Source organism: Corvus hawaiiensis, chromosome 9, assembly GCF_020740725.1.
Source record: "Corvus hawaiiensis isolate bCorHaw1 chromosome 9, bCorHaw1.pri.cur, whole genome shotgun sequence".
NCBI classification, from domain to species: domain Eukaryota; kingdom Metazoa; phylum Chordata; class Aves; order Passeriformes; family Corvidae; genus Corvus; species Corvus hawaiiensis.
Genome location: NC_063221.1, coordinates 31,447,694 through 31,461,272, shown reverse-complemented (window position 1 = coordinate 31,461,272; position 13,579 = coordinate 31,447,694). Strand labels below are relative to the sequence as shown.

The following is a 13,579-nucleotide window of genomic DNA, read 5'->3' as shown; positions in this document are numbered from 1 at the left end:
GTGAGGGACCCTCGGCCCGGGCTGTGAGGGCTCCCCGGCCCGGGCTGTGAGGGCTCCCCGGCCCGGGCTGTGAGGGACCCTCGGCCCGGGCTGTGAGGGCTCCCCGGCCCGGGCTGTGAGGGACCCGCGGCCCGGACTGTGAGGGACCCGCGGCCCGGGCTGTGAGGGACCCGCGGCCCGGGCTGTGAGGGCTCCCCGGCCCGGGCTGTGAGGGACCCGCGGCCCGGGCTGTGAGGGACCCTCGGCCCGGGCTGTGAGGGACCCTCGGCCCGGGCTGTGAGGGCTCCCCGGCCCGGACTGTGAGGGCTCCTCGGCCCGGGCTGTGAGGGCTCCTCGGCCCGGGCTGTGAGGGACCCTCGGCCCGGACTGTGAGGGACCCTCGGCAGAGCCCCGGCCATGGCTGGGGAAATAAACATCTCTGAAACATCCACCAACAATCCGTCCATATATACTTCTTTCTACGGGCCTCCTGGTTTGATACACGTTGCAGTATCCCCGCTGTAACACTCAGTAAACAGTGTTTATCCAGAGTTTTATCCCAATCCTCCAGAGCTTCTCAATCCAGCCAAGACTGCTACATTTCCAACAGCCTTGGCAGTGCTCTCTCCTTGAAGAAAGAAGGGATCATGATTTAGCATCTGGAATATTCCCTCTCCCTTTGTTTGCCACAAAAGCAGCTTTCATCCTGTGCCTGCATCCCCACCTGAGGAGTGATTCCGTAATTTCTGGCAACATTTATTTTCCACATTACCTCATCAGTTTCTTTAGATTTTGCTCTCTCATCTCTCTCTGAGGAGTTCCTGCCTCTCTGTGTTACCTCCCTGTGCATCAGGTGTGAGGCCAGACTGTGATTTCAGCCTCAGAATTCCCAGATTTTCCCTGCTGAGAGGCAGGGCAGGGAGAGGTCCTTCCAAAGCTTTCCAGGTGTGTCGTTCAGAGCTGGTTCACATCTAAAAATACTTTAACCTTAAGGACCCAGCTTTGAAATAAAGGAAAAACCTCAAACTGAGCCGTGAGTGGTTTGAACATAAAACCACAAAGTGTGTGAGGGAATATTTTATGATCCCACTGCTGCTCCTTAAGGATTAGGTTATTCCTAATTCCTGATTAAAGCCAAGGATGCTTGGCTGATACCAACTCAGCTTCCCTGGTAACTGGGAGCCAGGGGAGGGAGATCATTCCATGTCCTTCAGCCATTTCAGGATGGAGGAAATGCCGGCGTGTTTATGGTAAAACAATGTTTTAATAAACAGCAGCATAAAATAATCAGTGTTTAATATCATCTCTGGCACGTGAAATACAAAAATGCACGTATCTCAATTATAAAATAGCCTTTGTTATTACATTTTTTTCATGCTTGCCTAATTGAAATGCCCATAATTAATAACTCAATCATCAAGTAATACAGTGATTAAACGCATGCAGTGAAAACAAAGAAAGGTATTTGTATAAGGTAGTGGCTGAGTATCACCATAATATATTTCAGGAACATCTACATCAGGGTAAAAATCAAAAGAAACAGCCCAAGATATAAAATGCAGAGATGTATTTTCACTTCTGCTGTACAAAAAACATCATCACACTTTTGTGCAAAAAGATAAAAATAAAGTCCTATTATACAACATTGTCAACTGAGCACAAGATTGGTTTTTGTGGACAATAAAAATATTATTCAGTACAAAAAAAGAGTCTGTGGAAAATGTACCGTACACAGCACGTGTGTAACTCATTAAAGTGGTTTCAAATGAAGAATCTCAACTGGTTCTACCTGAATGGGTATTTTAATGACACAAATGGTGCATTTCTAAGTGGAAAATCAGCACTAATTCACATTATTAGACACAATTGCTATCGATGGATTTGCTGCCTGATGGAATGTGAGTCTCCCTTTTTCCAGGGTTACTGGAGTCAGAGTCACTGAAATGACACAATAAATACTCCTGGGAAAACTGATTGTCATATACAAAACTGTGGTTTGGCGCTTTTCCATTACACAGTTGCATAGCAACAAAAGGATATAAAATTCCTGCTTGAGCGACTAGATCATGAAATGTTAGCTCTGAAGAAGTTGATTCAGGTTCTGAAATTAAAGCTCTTTAATTTCATTTCCTTTAAGGCAATTCCTTAAGAACTCCAGCTGTCCTTAGCAGCCAGCAGCAGATTGAGGTTTGTAGACTGCAAGCTGATAACTCGAGCATTTGTGCTGTCTCATAAATGACATTTTTTGGTCTGAATCTGAGCTCAGACTCCTGACTAAACCAGAGACCAAAATCCCACCTGAAGTAATTTATTCAGCTCTCAGATCACATATTTGACACACAACCCTCGACTGCAAAATTTACAGATATTTTCCCTATTGGCACTGAAATTGCACACCCAGATCTCCGAATCTTTGCATCTCCTAAAAAAAGAGACAAATATTAAAATATGGTTTTCAGTATTAAAAAAAAGTTCCTGTGATTTAAACCACGCCGGAGGTTTAAAAAGCTGTGAAAAAGTGTTGGATAAAATGTTTTTATTTTAAAAAAAACCCTCAAATTCCCTCTGAATTGTTGGTGGCACTTGGAGAAACGTGGCCAAGGCTGAGGATTCCCACCACGAGGATCTGTCTGGTTGTGCCTGCCCATCCTGGCGAGCAGTGCAACTTCACAGAAGACACTTTGCTGCAATGTCTGTCCAACAACCAGAAGGATCTTTAATAAAATATTTGAATAGAAAAAAAATCTTTCCTACCACTTCCGAGTCTGCGTCGCCAAGAGCGCTATTTACAAAGGCCTCGCCTATTTACAATTCCGCCGAAATCATGGAGTCGCTGGGTCCGTGGATGCTGGAGTCTCCCAACAGGGAGGACTGCTTGGAGTCAATTTTGTAGGGTTTTTGAGTTTTATTGCCAAACACTGTCATACCCATCCCCGCCGGGTGGCTGGGAATGGCCATGTGGGATAGCAAGGGAATATTGGCTTCCTGGTTGGATCCCGACGACGGCAAGCTGGTGACGTGACCCGTGCTGGTGGAGCCGCTGGCGCTGCTGGGGGAGCGGCTCTTGGGAGGGGGACAGTGCTGGATCACGCGGGGAGGGCCCTGCGGGGGGTAGTGGGCGGCGGGGAAGGCGGCGTATCCCGGCGGGATGGGGTATCCGTTGATGGGGATGTAGCGCTGGTTCTGAGGTAAGGGCGGCCCCATGAACCCCGCCATCTGGCCCTGGGGGATTCCCTGCGCCGGGAACATGTAGTTGGGATACCTGGGGTTGCTGAGGCTGCTGACGGGGCTGGCGCTCAGGGAGGTGGTCTGGGTGGTGGCGTTGCCGCCCGAGGGGGTTGTGGAGCTGGTGTGGCTGGAGAGGCCCTCCCAGGAGCGCAGCCGCGCGTGGATCTCCTTGAAGCGCGGCCTGCGGGAGGGCAGGTCGTGCCAGCACTCCGTCATCAGGCTGTACATCCTGGGGGGACAGTCCTCGGAGCACGGCAGCAGCTGGCGCTTCCGGATCATCTCGATCACCTCCTGGTTGCTGAATCCGTAATACGGCTGGAGGCCGAAGCTGAATATTTCCCACAAAACCACTCCGAAGGACCAAATGTCCGAGTCGGAGGAGAACTTGCCGTACATGATGGCCTCGGGGGGCATCCAGCGGATGGGCAGCAGGGACTTGTTCTGCACCCTGTAATAATCGGCCGAGTAGATCTCCCGGGACAGCCCCAGGTCGGAGATCTTCACGTGGAGCTGCTCCCCGATCAGGATGTTGCGGGCGGCGAGGTCCTTGTGGACGAAGAAGTGTCCGGCCAGGTACTCCATGCCGGCCGCGATCTGCACCGCGATGTGCAGGAAGTCGCCGTGGTCCAGGCTGGACTTGACCGTGCCGTCCTCGTCGCTGCTGCAGCCGACGTCGGAGTGCGGCGAGCGCATGACCAGGAACTCGTGCAGGTCGCCCTGGTTCATGTACTCGAACAGGAGGCACACGGGCTGCTCCTGCGTCACCACGCCCAGCAGGCACACGATGTTGGGGTGGTGCAGCTCGGCCATGAGGGACGCTTCCTGCTGGAATTCCGCCCACTGCTGGGGGTTGTTAAAGTCCTTCAGGGTCTTGATGGCCACGAGCTGGGCGTGGTCCATGCCCGGCAGGTAGAGGTGGCCCTTGTAGATCTTGCCAAAAGCGCATTCCCCCAGCTCCTCCATGAAGCGAACGGCAGAGAGGGGCAGCTCCTTGGCTTTACTCTGTGAGAGAAACACCAGTAACGTATCAGGACCGAAACCAGCCTTTTTTAAGTGAAATCTCTTGGTGCAGGATGTGTGGGAGCCAAGGAGACGGGCACAGGAGCAATGATCCCACCCGAGGGACACCAGGACCCAAACGGGATCACCATGCTCCAAAAAGTAACAAAAAGAATTCCTTTCCATCCTCTCCACAAGGTCAGATACAACAAGAACTGGAGCCAAATATACACAGGAGCCATCAGCATCTCGGCATTTGGCCTTGGGCATTTCTGTACTTCCAATTGAATGTGACTAATTTCAGGAATTGAGGCAATTCCCATGCTCTAAGAGGTCCATGCTGAAGTGTTTTATGGGCCAGGGCCTGGAATTTTAGCAGGAAAAAAATTATTTTGTTTTAAAGCCACGGCCTTGTAGCCAATTCTGCCTTGTCTTTGCTATTAACCCTTCCAGGTACAGCAGAGCCTGTTTCTGTTCCCACTATTTCTGTTCCATCCTAAAACCCCAAGAGTGGCCAAAGGAGAAAAGCAAACCTTTTAAACATTTATTGCCCTTCAGAGTGCAGATATTCACTCCTGGGCCATAAAGAACCCATATTATTCCCAACTTCCACTTGTGCTTGTAACACCCAAACCCACTCATTTAGGGCCCTCAGTAAAGCCACAGGTAGTAATTTAAGGTTAATGAGTTTGGGATCTAGGTTCTGTAAATGAGTGTAAACATTGGCATTGGCATTCCTGAAATCATGCGAGGGCAGCTTTCCAGTGGCAATGTGGGAAAAGAACTGACATTTCAAATAATCACGGAAAAAAGCCCTTTTAGCATGAATTAATTCTAACTGTATTGATCACTTCTGACTTTCAGACAAACACTGCATTAATAATCATAATAATGATTATGATAATAATAATAATAATACAGCCATTTAAGCAGGCAGCCCAGTAGACTGCCCAGTGATGGCAGGAAATTAGCTATATTGTTGAGGAACAGATGGTTTATATTACCCAAATCCTTTAGGCTAAAACTTGTTTAGGTCTGGCATATTGTAAATTATATTTTAGTAATGAAAGTGAAATGACCTCTGTCTGACCTGAGCCTGGGTCCGTCTGTTTGAATCAACAGAGTGGAAAACTGGGGAAGAAAATGAAGTCATAAAGTTTTGGCAGGAAGGGCTCGTTCGGAGTGAAGCAGTTGTAAATCTGCTCGGCTTTTGTTTGACAAGTATTTGTCACACACGGGTGTCCGAAAGGTAGGGAAGTGTAAAATACACAAGAGGCAGCAGGTCAGGGGAAAGGGAGAGGGAAACCCACCCCTTCCACCTCTTCTTCAGCTCCATGACAAGACATCCTTAATTTATTATATTTCTGAAGGCAATTAAAACCCCTTAAAACTGGAGGAAATGCTAACATTCCTGTTTATCCAAGCAAACAACTGCCTCAGTGGGAGCTTGAAGTTTAAATTTGTTTTCACCCAAAGCTGACATCATAACTGGCTACGTGATTTAAAAATAGGATTCCACTTCCTTTCCTTGAAAATATTGTTTGAAAGGCCATCAAAACACTGGGGACGGGGAGAGCTGGCTTTCCCAGTGGGAAAATCCCGAATTAGCAGAAATAAAATGAAAATATTCTTGCAGCACATGACTTTCAAATTGAAAGGAAGGAGAATGGTCAATATTTGCAACAATTTCCAGGCATTTCTGCTTCCCTGTGCTGTGTGTGCCAGCAGGAAAGGTGGGAATTGCATCCTCAATAAAAGGATGCTGAGATTCCCATTATCTCCAGTTTAGCCAGGATTGCACCCTTAAAATTCGCAGCAGAACAGGGAGCAAGAAGCAATCCCAAATTTAACAAAATATTCCAGGAGGCTGGATGCAAGATGTGGTTTGGACACTGACTTGTTAAATGTTTTTTGCACTGCTACCAACATTTTGAGATAAAGTTACTCCAAGCTTTACAGGAAAGTTGGAATTGGGAACTTCCAAGGAAAAGGAAGATAAAATCACCAGGCCAGTGTGTATGGGACTGAGACAGAGATTTTTCTCTCTGAAGTGCTTCAAAAGAACAAAACCCATCAAGTTCTTGAAGAGCCAGAAAATATCCTGAGTTGGAAGGCACCCACGAGGATCAAGAGCCTTGGCATGGTGTGAAACACAAGGGAAATGCTCTTCCAGGGCATTCCTGTGCCTGTGGATGGCAGGAGGAACTTCCAGCCCTGCCCTGGGTGACACAGCCAGGTCTGCACGTCCCACTCAGGAAATCAGGAGCACGAGGTTGATCATACTTAAATCTAAACTATTTTTTTTAATTCTTCCTGAATGTGGGGCTGTGGTGAAGCCAAACAGGAACTGGGCTGGCCAGAGCTGCAGGCAGAGCTTTGGGGCTGTTTTGGTCATTTCTCCTTTTAACTGAAAGGATAAACCTGAAAAAGCAAGGAACAAATCTTTCCAGAAGTGATGTCAGCTGAGCGAAAGGTGACAGATGAACAGAGCAGAGCCATGAGAAGCTCTCCTGGGGAAATGCTGAATCACATCTTTACCTACATTACTCTTTCACTTAAATGAGATGTTGTAAGAGATGCTTCAGGAAGGGGTTCCTTGCTTTATCACACAAAAACTCCATCATTTCTCCAGGGACATGGACACACAGGGAATTACCCCCTTGGTCCAGCACACGCTGCTGCTGCTGCTGCTGCTGCTGCTGCTGAGAAAACCCTCACAAAAATCACAGGCTGGAAACCACCTGAATATTTCAGTGCTGAGTTGTTTGACACATTTCCCTCCCTGCCTGTGGAGACAGCAAGTGTGGAGGCAGAAATCTGGGATTACCTTTGGCTTGTAGGCGTTGAGCATGGACATCTCCACGTTCTGCCCCCGGACGTGCTTCGGCTGCCTCTGGACCGGAGGGGATGAGGATTTCTGGTTGTTGCGACAGATGCAGATGAAGAAGAAGAGCAAGGCTATGGCCAGGGGAATGGTAACACTTGGCACCAGGATGTACAGGATTTCCATTTTATTCTTTTCCTTGGAATCCTTGTAATCTGGTTCAGAAAGAAAAAAAACCAACCATGAATGAAGCATCCCACAGAGACAAACACATCCCTGGGCCAACTAGAAGTGTTAAAAAGAATAAAACCTCCATTTTATCTTGCTGAAATCCACCTTGAATGCTGATTCATTTTATTAATATTAAAAGAAAGAATTATTTAGTGGAGTAACAAACTGTCCCTGTAAGGTCAAAGGTACTGATGGGCAGGAAACAGTGGAATGATGTGAGGTGGACTTTGCTTGGGGTGAAATGAAGTCATGGCCTAACACAGATCCACAGAAAAGTGAATTTCTAGAACACCTTATGGAAGAAGCTTGTGGGAGGTGCCCCTTCCCATGGCAGGGAGTTGGAACTAAATGATTTTGAAGGTCCCTTCCATGCCAGGCCATTCTATGTTTCCAAGAAAAGCTCTGGTGGGAACACAAACTCCTTATTTTGTGTCTTGATTTAAGACAATTTAAAGGAGAACACTCTGGGAGCTGCCTCCCTTTAAAGGTTCAACCAATCCCTTTCCAGCGAAAAGGAATGGATATGAGGAGATGGAGTGAAAAAAAGAACAGTTCCCTACAAGCAGAACAGCACCAGGGAAGCTGGAGCAGGGGTGAAAAGGAAGGATCCAGAAGAGCTGGGATGGAGGATGGTGTAACACAGTCCAAAGGCTCCCTGCAATCTTTGCTCCCTCCCAGGGCTCTTCCCAGCCATTAATTTCAGGAACATGATCCCCTCTTTGCCATTGCCTAGGATATCCAGCACTGCATCCCCCTGGCTGGCTCTGGCTTCCCAGGGAATGCTGCTCCGAGGGAAAAGCAGCAGGAGAGGGGAGAGGCTCTGGGAGGAGCTCGGGCAGAAGGACAGATCCTCCATCCTGAGTGCTCCGGGCACAGCGACACTGACGCCTGCCCTGCTCTGCCATTTCCCAGGAGCATTCCCAAGGTTTAGGCTGGAATTACACCCGGATTAACACACTCACTACAGGGGAACTTGGAGGATCCCGGGAGCCCAGGCCGCCCTGGCTGCTTCCGAGGGCATTGGCAATGCCTGAGGCAGCCTTAGGGAGTCTGGGAGGACGGGGGATGTTTTATTATCCCTGCAGGGTCACTCCAGTTTGTTTGTCTGTGTTTTCCAGGCTGGATTTGTACAAGTGCTTAGCGGCCCACACAGATCTCTTTTATGCACTTCATTAAACATGAACTTGATCTGGAGCTTGGGCTTGACTCAAATTGTGGCAGAGGCAAAGTTCAAATGGTTCGGCATGGCACTTTGCATAACCCCTCTCCTCTTTCAGGCTCACGCTGTCCTCTGCTCCCCCCACGCTCCTCTCTGATCATTCCTTTCAGATTAAGTCGTGCTATCGGGTTTTTAATTGAGAGGGGAGGTATCCCAAATATTCCTACAGCCTTTGGGAAACAGGAGACGACTAAAGCACCGTCCCCATGACATTTTCCCTGTTCCCAGAGAGGCAGGGATTCACACACTGCCCTTCCCCTGTCCTTCCAAACCGTCTTAGGCTTGGCTTTGCTAAGCCTCATGCTCGAATTACGCCGTGTTTCACATCTTCCCGCAATCAGGCTGACAAACTTTGATGAAACAAATCTCTCACAGCTTGTGAGATACAGTTGAAGAAAGGAAAAGAAAGCAGCAGCACGAGGCAGAGGGAGACCTGGGCACCAGTTCATCACCTGAGCTATTCCAGTCAAAGGCAATTATTATTCTTATTAAGTAGCAGCCCCCGCAGTGAAGCCTCATTAGGTTAATGGGCTTCTTGGGAGCCACCCTAATTAAATCCATTTCCCATCTAGGCATGTCCTGGTGAGGCAGAATGCACAATACTGATTAAACTGGGCCTCAAATGGCTCTTTCAGCCAGTGCAAAACCGGCAGAATGGGAGTCCCACACGGTATTCTGGTTTTAATATGCAGATTAGCACTTAACAATTCAATTACTGCTCACCTGATCCAGCTCTGTCTGTAGTTAGAATAATAAAGCCACGAACAACGGGTACCATTTAAGGCAGCAGTGAGAGGTTTTGGCAATTAAAACCTTTGTCAGGAATTCTCCAGGGCAGCCCGTATCTCAGTTATTACCAAGCAAAGCTTGAAAATCAGAGACTTAGGCTCCAAAAGTGTCCTGGTATCCCAGATCAGGAGCCTGAGGCCGGCTTGGCATCTCAGAGCCCATCTAGAGGGGACTGGCACAAGAATCTTCAGAATAGTTTTTGGTTATTTCTGTTGAAATAACAGCAGAAGAGATATAGGACTCAAAAAGTGTGGGGGAAATCACAGAATTGTTGAGGTTGGAAAAGCCCTCAGAGATCAGCAAGTCCAACTCTTAAACCAGCACTGCCAACACAGCTCAGGCCTTGTTTAAAAAACAGAGGTGACATTGCCAGGTGCTCTGAGCTGCAGCTGAAGTTTTTACAGAACTGCCCTGGCTGCATTTAGGGTTTGCAAAATGAACAAAAAGGGAGACTCAGCTCTCATTTGATTCTGCTTTTCAGAGACCCAGGGGAAGCAAGTGGAAGACCTGAACAAATGGGTCCTGATTGTTTTATCTGCATGTAGAAATAACAATATTGATAACAGGCCAAGAAAAAATGCAGCTATTTGTGTGGACATGCCAGAAATGTACTCAGAAATGTTATAGAAATTCAAAGTTTCACACAAAATTTCATGTTGCCCTTCAAGTTGTCACAGTAACATTTACCTTTCCCCTTGGAAAGGAGATACCTTTGATGTCCCTGCTCCATAGCCAGAACCAAATTAAATTTTTTCTGGTTATGGTTATGAACATTCCTGCAGTGAGACATGTTCTGAGTCTGCTCCAAAGTCTTTTTCAATTAATGGAAAGATGGGAATCGATGCCAAAATGGGATCTAAATTATGTTCTTACTGAAAGGGTAGATGAGGGGGAAGGCAGACAGTCTGGGCTCTATCATGTGCATCTCAAACCCTCTCCCTGTTTTTGGGCCCCTCACAAGAAGAAAGCCATGGAGGGGCTGGAGCGTGTCCAGGGAAGGGAACAGAGCTGGGGAAGGGGCTGGAGCAGCTGAGGGAGCTGGGAAAGGGGCTCAGGCTGGAGCAAAGGAGGCTCAGGGGGGACCTTGTGGCTCTGCACAAGTCCCTGACAGGAGGGGGCAGCCGGGGGGGTCGGGCTCTGCTCGCAGGGAACAGGGACAGGAGGAGAGGGAACGGCCTCAGGCTGGGCCAGGGCAGGGGCAGGGTGGACATCAGGGAAGATTTCTTCACTGAAAGGGGTGTCTGGCCCTGGCACAGCTGCCCAGGGCAGTGGTGGGGTCTTAAAAAGGACTTAAAAAGGGATTTAACAGCCGTGTGGATGTGGCACTTGGGGACGAGGGTCAGTGGTGGCCTTGGCAGTGCTGGGGGTGGTTGGACTTGATGACCTCGGAGGGCTTTTCCAACCTAAACATTTCTATGTTTCTACAATTTAATTTGGCCTAAGGAGTTGTATTGACTGGAACAACAACCTGGAAAGTCAGGAACACTTGAGCTGGCAGTGCACAGCCATTCCCCAGGAAATTATTTTCATGCCACCACTTTGTCACTGCAGGGGCAGCAAGTGCTCAAAGGTCTCCTCAGAGCAGGGCCAGCCAGCCTTTCCTACACCTCTGTTATTAGGGATTTACAGAAGACACTTTGTGCACTTTTCTCCCACGACGTGACCAAACCCTTCCCCTTTTTGCCCCCAGCTCAAACCCAACCCGGGTCAGGCATTACCGCAGGCCGGGACATCACAGAGCTCCGACTTGAAGTTCTCATCCAAGGTGAAGCACCACGGGGCATCCTTCTGGTTTCCAGGGTTCCTGCAGTAGGAGTGGCCCCCGTTGAGCTCGGGGTACCTGGCAGCAGTGAAGGTGTGGGTGTGGGGGTACTGCGAGTTCCAGGGCTGGCACTGCCGCCCCGAGCGCGTCACGCTCACCGTGCCCCGGTAATCCACGCCCGTGCTGTTGTAGCACTTGTGATCTGCAAAGACAACCAAAAGCCAAAGCCACGGTCGGTGGTGGATGCAGCATCCATGGGGATGAGCTGTTGGCATCTCCCAGCAAACTCCTGCTGGCCCAGTTGGGGAGCGTGGGCTCCCAGTTTGCTGCGGCTGCAAGGCTGGGCCTGCTTTGCATTCGCATTCCTGGGAGGATTTAAAGCTTATGCTCCTGGAATGAAAAGAGCTTCTGCCAAGCGTTTTTAATATAGGATACACAAAGGAAGTCAAAACTCCAGTGGGAACCTGAACTGCAGCCCTTATTTTCGTAGGAAGGTGGAGAACTTGTGGGAGCCATGTTTTATATTTGACTGTTCAGATGTGGAAGTGTTTGGAATAGGCTGCAGCCCAGCCTGATCAAAGAGTGGGCTTAGCCAGAGCCTAAAATTAGGCTGGCTTAGGCAGGACAGCCATGGATCCAGCCCTACAAATGTTCCTCCTGACAAGCATCCCTACACTGCAGCCGTGGTGCTGCTGGAGCATGTCAGGCTGAGGTGGGAGGAAGATGAAGGAGGCAGGGAGGATGAAGCCACCCATGTTCCTCAGCATCCAAACGCTTACACTCCATAGTTTTCTACCCCGTATTAATTAGAAAAGACCTGGAAAAATCCTTCAGAATTCCTGAAAAAATCCTTCAGAATTCCCACCCCTTCTGGACAAGCTGGGGGAAATGCTGGTGCTGGGAAATTCACCTGCGAGCTGTCAAAGCCCAGCACTGGCTCCAGCTGGGATGCACGAGCCCTTCCAGCCGATCTTGGCACAGCAGTACCTTTTCCATGGAGAACCAGACATTTTTCACTTACTTTTATTTATGGGATCAGCCATTGGAATCCCAATCCGGATACAGTTGACAGCCTCGGGGCTGTCAGGCTGGGGCAGATCTTCGCAGTTGGGCAGCTTCAACCTCATCAGGATCATGGGATTAGACCTGGCAAAAATGTACTCGGTCTGGCACAGGACGTTTTCCAGGATCTCACACTCATCCCGGCACAGATCCCGAGGTTTGGGAGCCGAGGAGGTCTCGTCACAGTAGGGGAAGGCGTAGTGGCACAGGGAAGGGATGGCAAACTGGGAGCACTTGTCCGACAAATGGCTGGAGGTGCCGATCATGGTGAAGGCAGCTGGAAAACACACACAAGGATTTGATTTGGGAATGTTATTCCCATGCTGTTGCCTTCCCAGTGTAACCCTCACTTCCCACTGCAGCTGTTCAGGTGATGAACAGGAATGCACAGCACTAATTACACTGGAAGTCATTAACGATGCTGATTCCACTGACAAGGAAAACACATCAGGTTTTCAACATGGGATTAATGCTAAGATCATTACCCAACCCCTAAACTTAGTTATTCCTTGAATTATTCCTTTTTTTCCTCCCAAATAACTTAGAATCATTTACAAATTCATGTAGTATTTGGAAGCCCAACAGGTAAACCCCAAATTCCTGCAGGGTGACAGCACCGGTTCCCTCGTGGAAGGTGACAACTTTCATACAATCCCAAATAACTTTTCTAACAAAATGCTGGAAGATTATGAACTGGTAGCCGCACATTGCCTTTGTTGGGGCAATGAAGAAGCCTTTTTTTGCAATGCTGACAGTATTTGGGGACAAAGGGAGAAGAGAAATTTGAGATATTCTGACAGCAAGGAAAAAAATCTGAATATAGAGATGCTTACCAGGGCTAGGATCAGGCAAAGTTAATTTATATAAAAACTAGAGAATATCATGATATCTATGATGTCTGTGAATTCAACGACCCCATCAGCACATCCCTCAAAAATAATGGTAACTGGTTCTTCCCTAAATCCAAAGGAAAACCTCTACCTGCTGGATTATTTATGCAGCCTTTCCCAGCACCTAAATTATTCCAGGCACCTAAAATCAACTAAGGCGGGCCCCCCTTTGCTTTCAAAACTTGCTGGGATAACAGCAGCCCTGAGTCTCCCAGGGGCTGTAAACACACAGCCCCTTCTCCTTGAAAAATCATTTTTTTAGGTGTTCTGGGGGCAGCTGGAGCAGCAGAGACACCCGGATGAGCTCGTGGCAAGAGGGAATAAAGACCAAAGAAAAATAACGTTATTGTTTATAAAACTCCAGCAGCTTTTTGGGAGCAGACAGCTCAGTGGGGAAGCAGCCAAGGTGTTTCTACCCACCTGTAATCTGATTTTCTATCTCCCCCTGCATGTGCAAGGACTCCATGTAGATGGTTCTGTTCCCAATGAAGCGGGCGCAGGCGATGCCCCTGTAAGGCTGGCAAAACCCATCCTCCTCATACTCATCCCTGAAATCAACCAGAAACATAAAGTTGTGATTGTAAAATATTGAAAAC

The 13,579-nt window shown here is 48.5% G+C and overlaps 1 protein-coding gene across 2 annotated transcripts in view; it reads right to left on the bottom strand.

Moving 5' to 3' along the window:
- Positions 1–1,258: 1,258 nt before the first annotated feature.
- The window catches only part of ROR1 (receptor tyrosine kinase like orphan receptor 1), a 154,600-nt gene continuing 142,279 nt past the window's right edge, over positions 1,259–13,579 (bottom strand). For both annotated transcript variants that reach the window (XM_048313260.1, XM_048313261.1), the window contains 5 exons: positions 13,404–13,531; positions 12,053–12,370; positions 10,988–11,233; positions 7,034–7,245; positions 1,259–4,209 (listed from right to left, as the gene is read on the bottom strand). In XM_048313260.1, the coding sequence (XP_048169217.1) occupies positions 2,785–4,209; positions 7,034–7,245; positions 10,988–11,233; positions 12,053–12,370; positions 13,404–13,531 (2,329 nt within the window). In that variant the 3' untranslated portion in view covers positions 1,259–2,784. The remainder of the gene's footprint in view (positions 4,210–7,033; positions 7,246–10,987; positions 11,234–12,052; positions 12,371–13,403; positions 13,532–13,579) is intronic.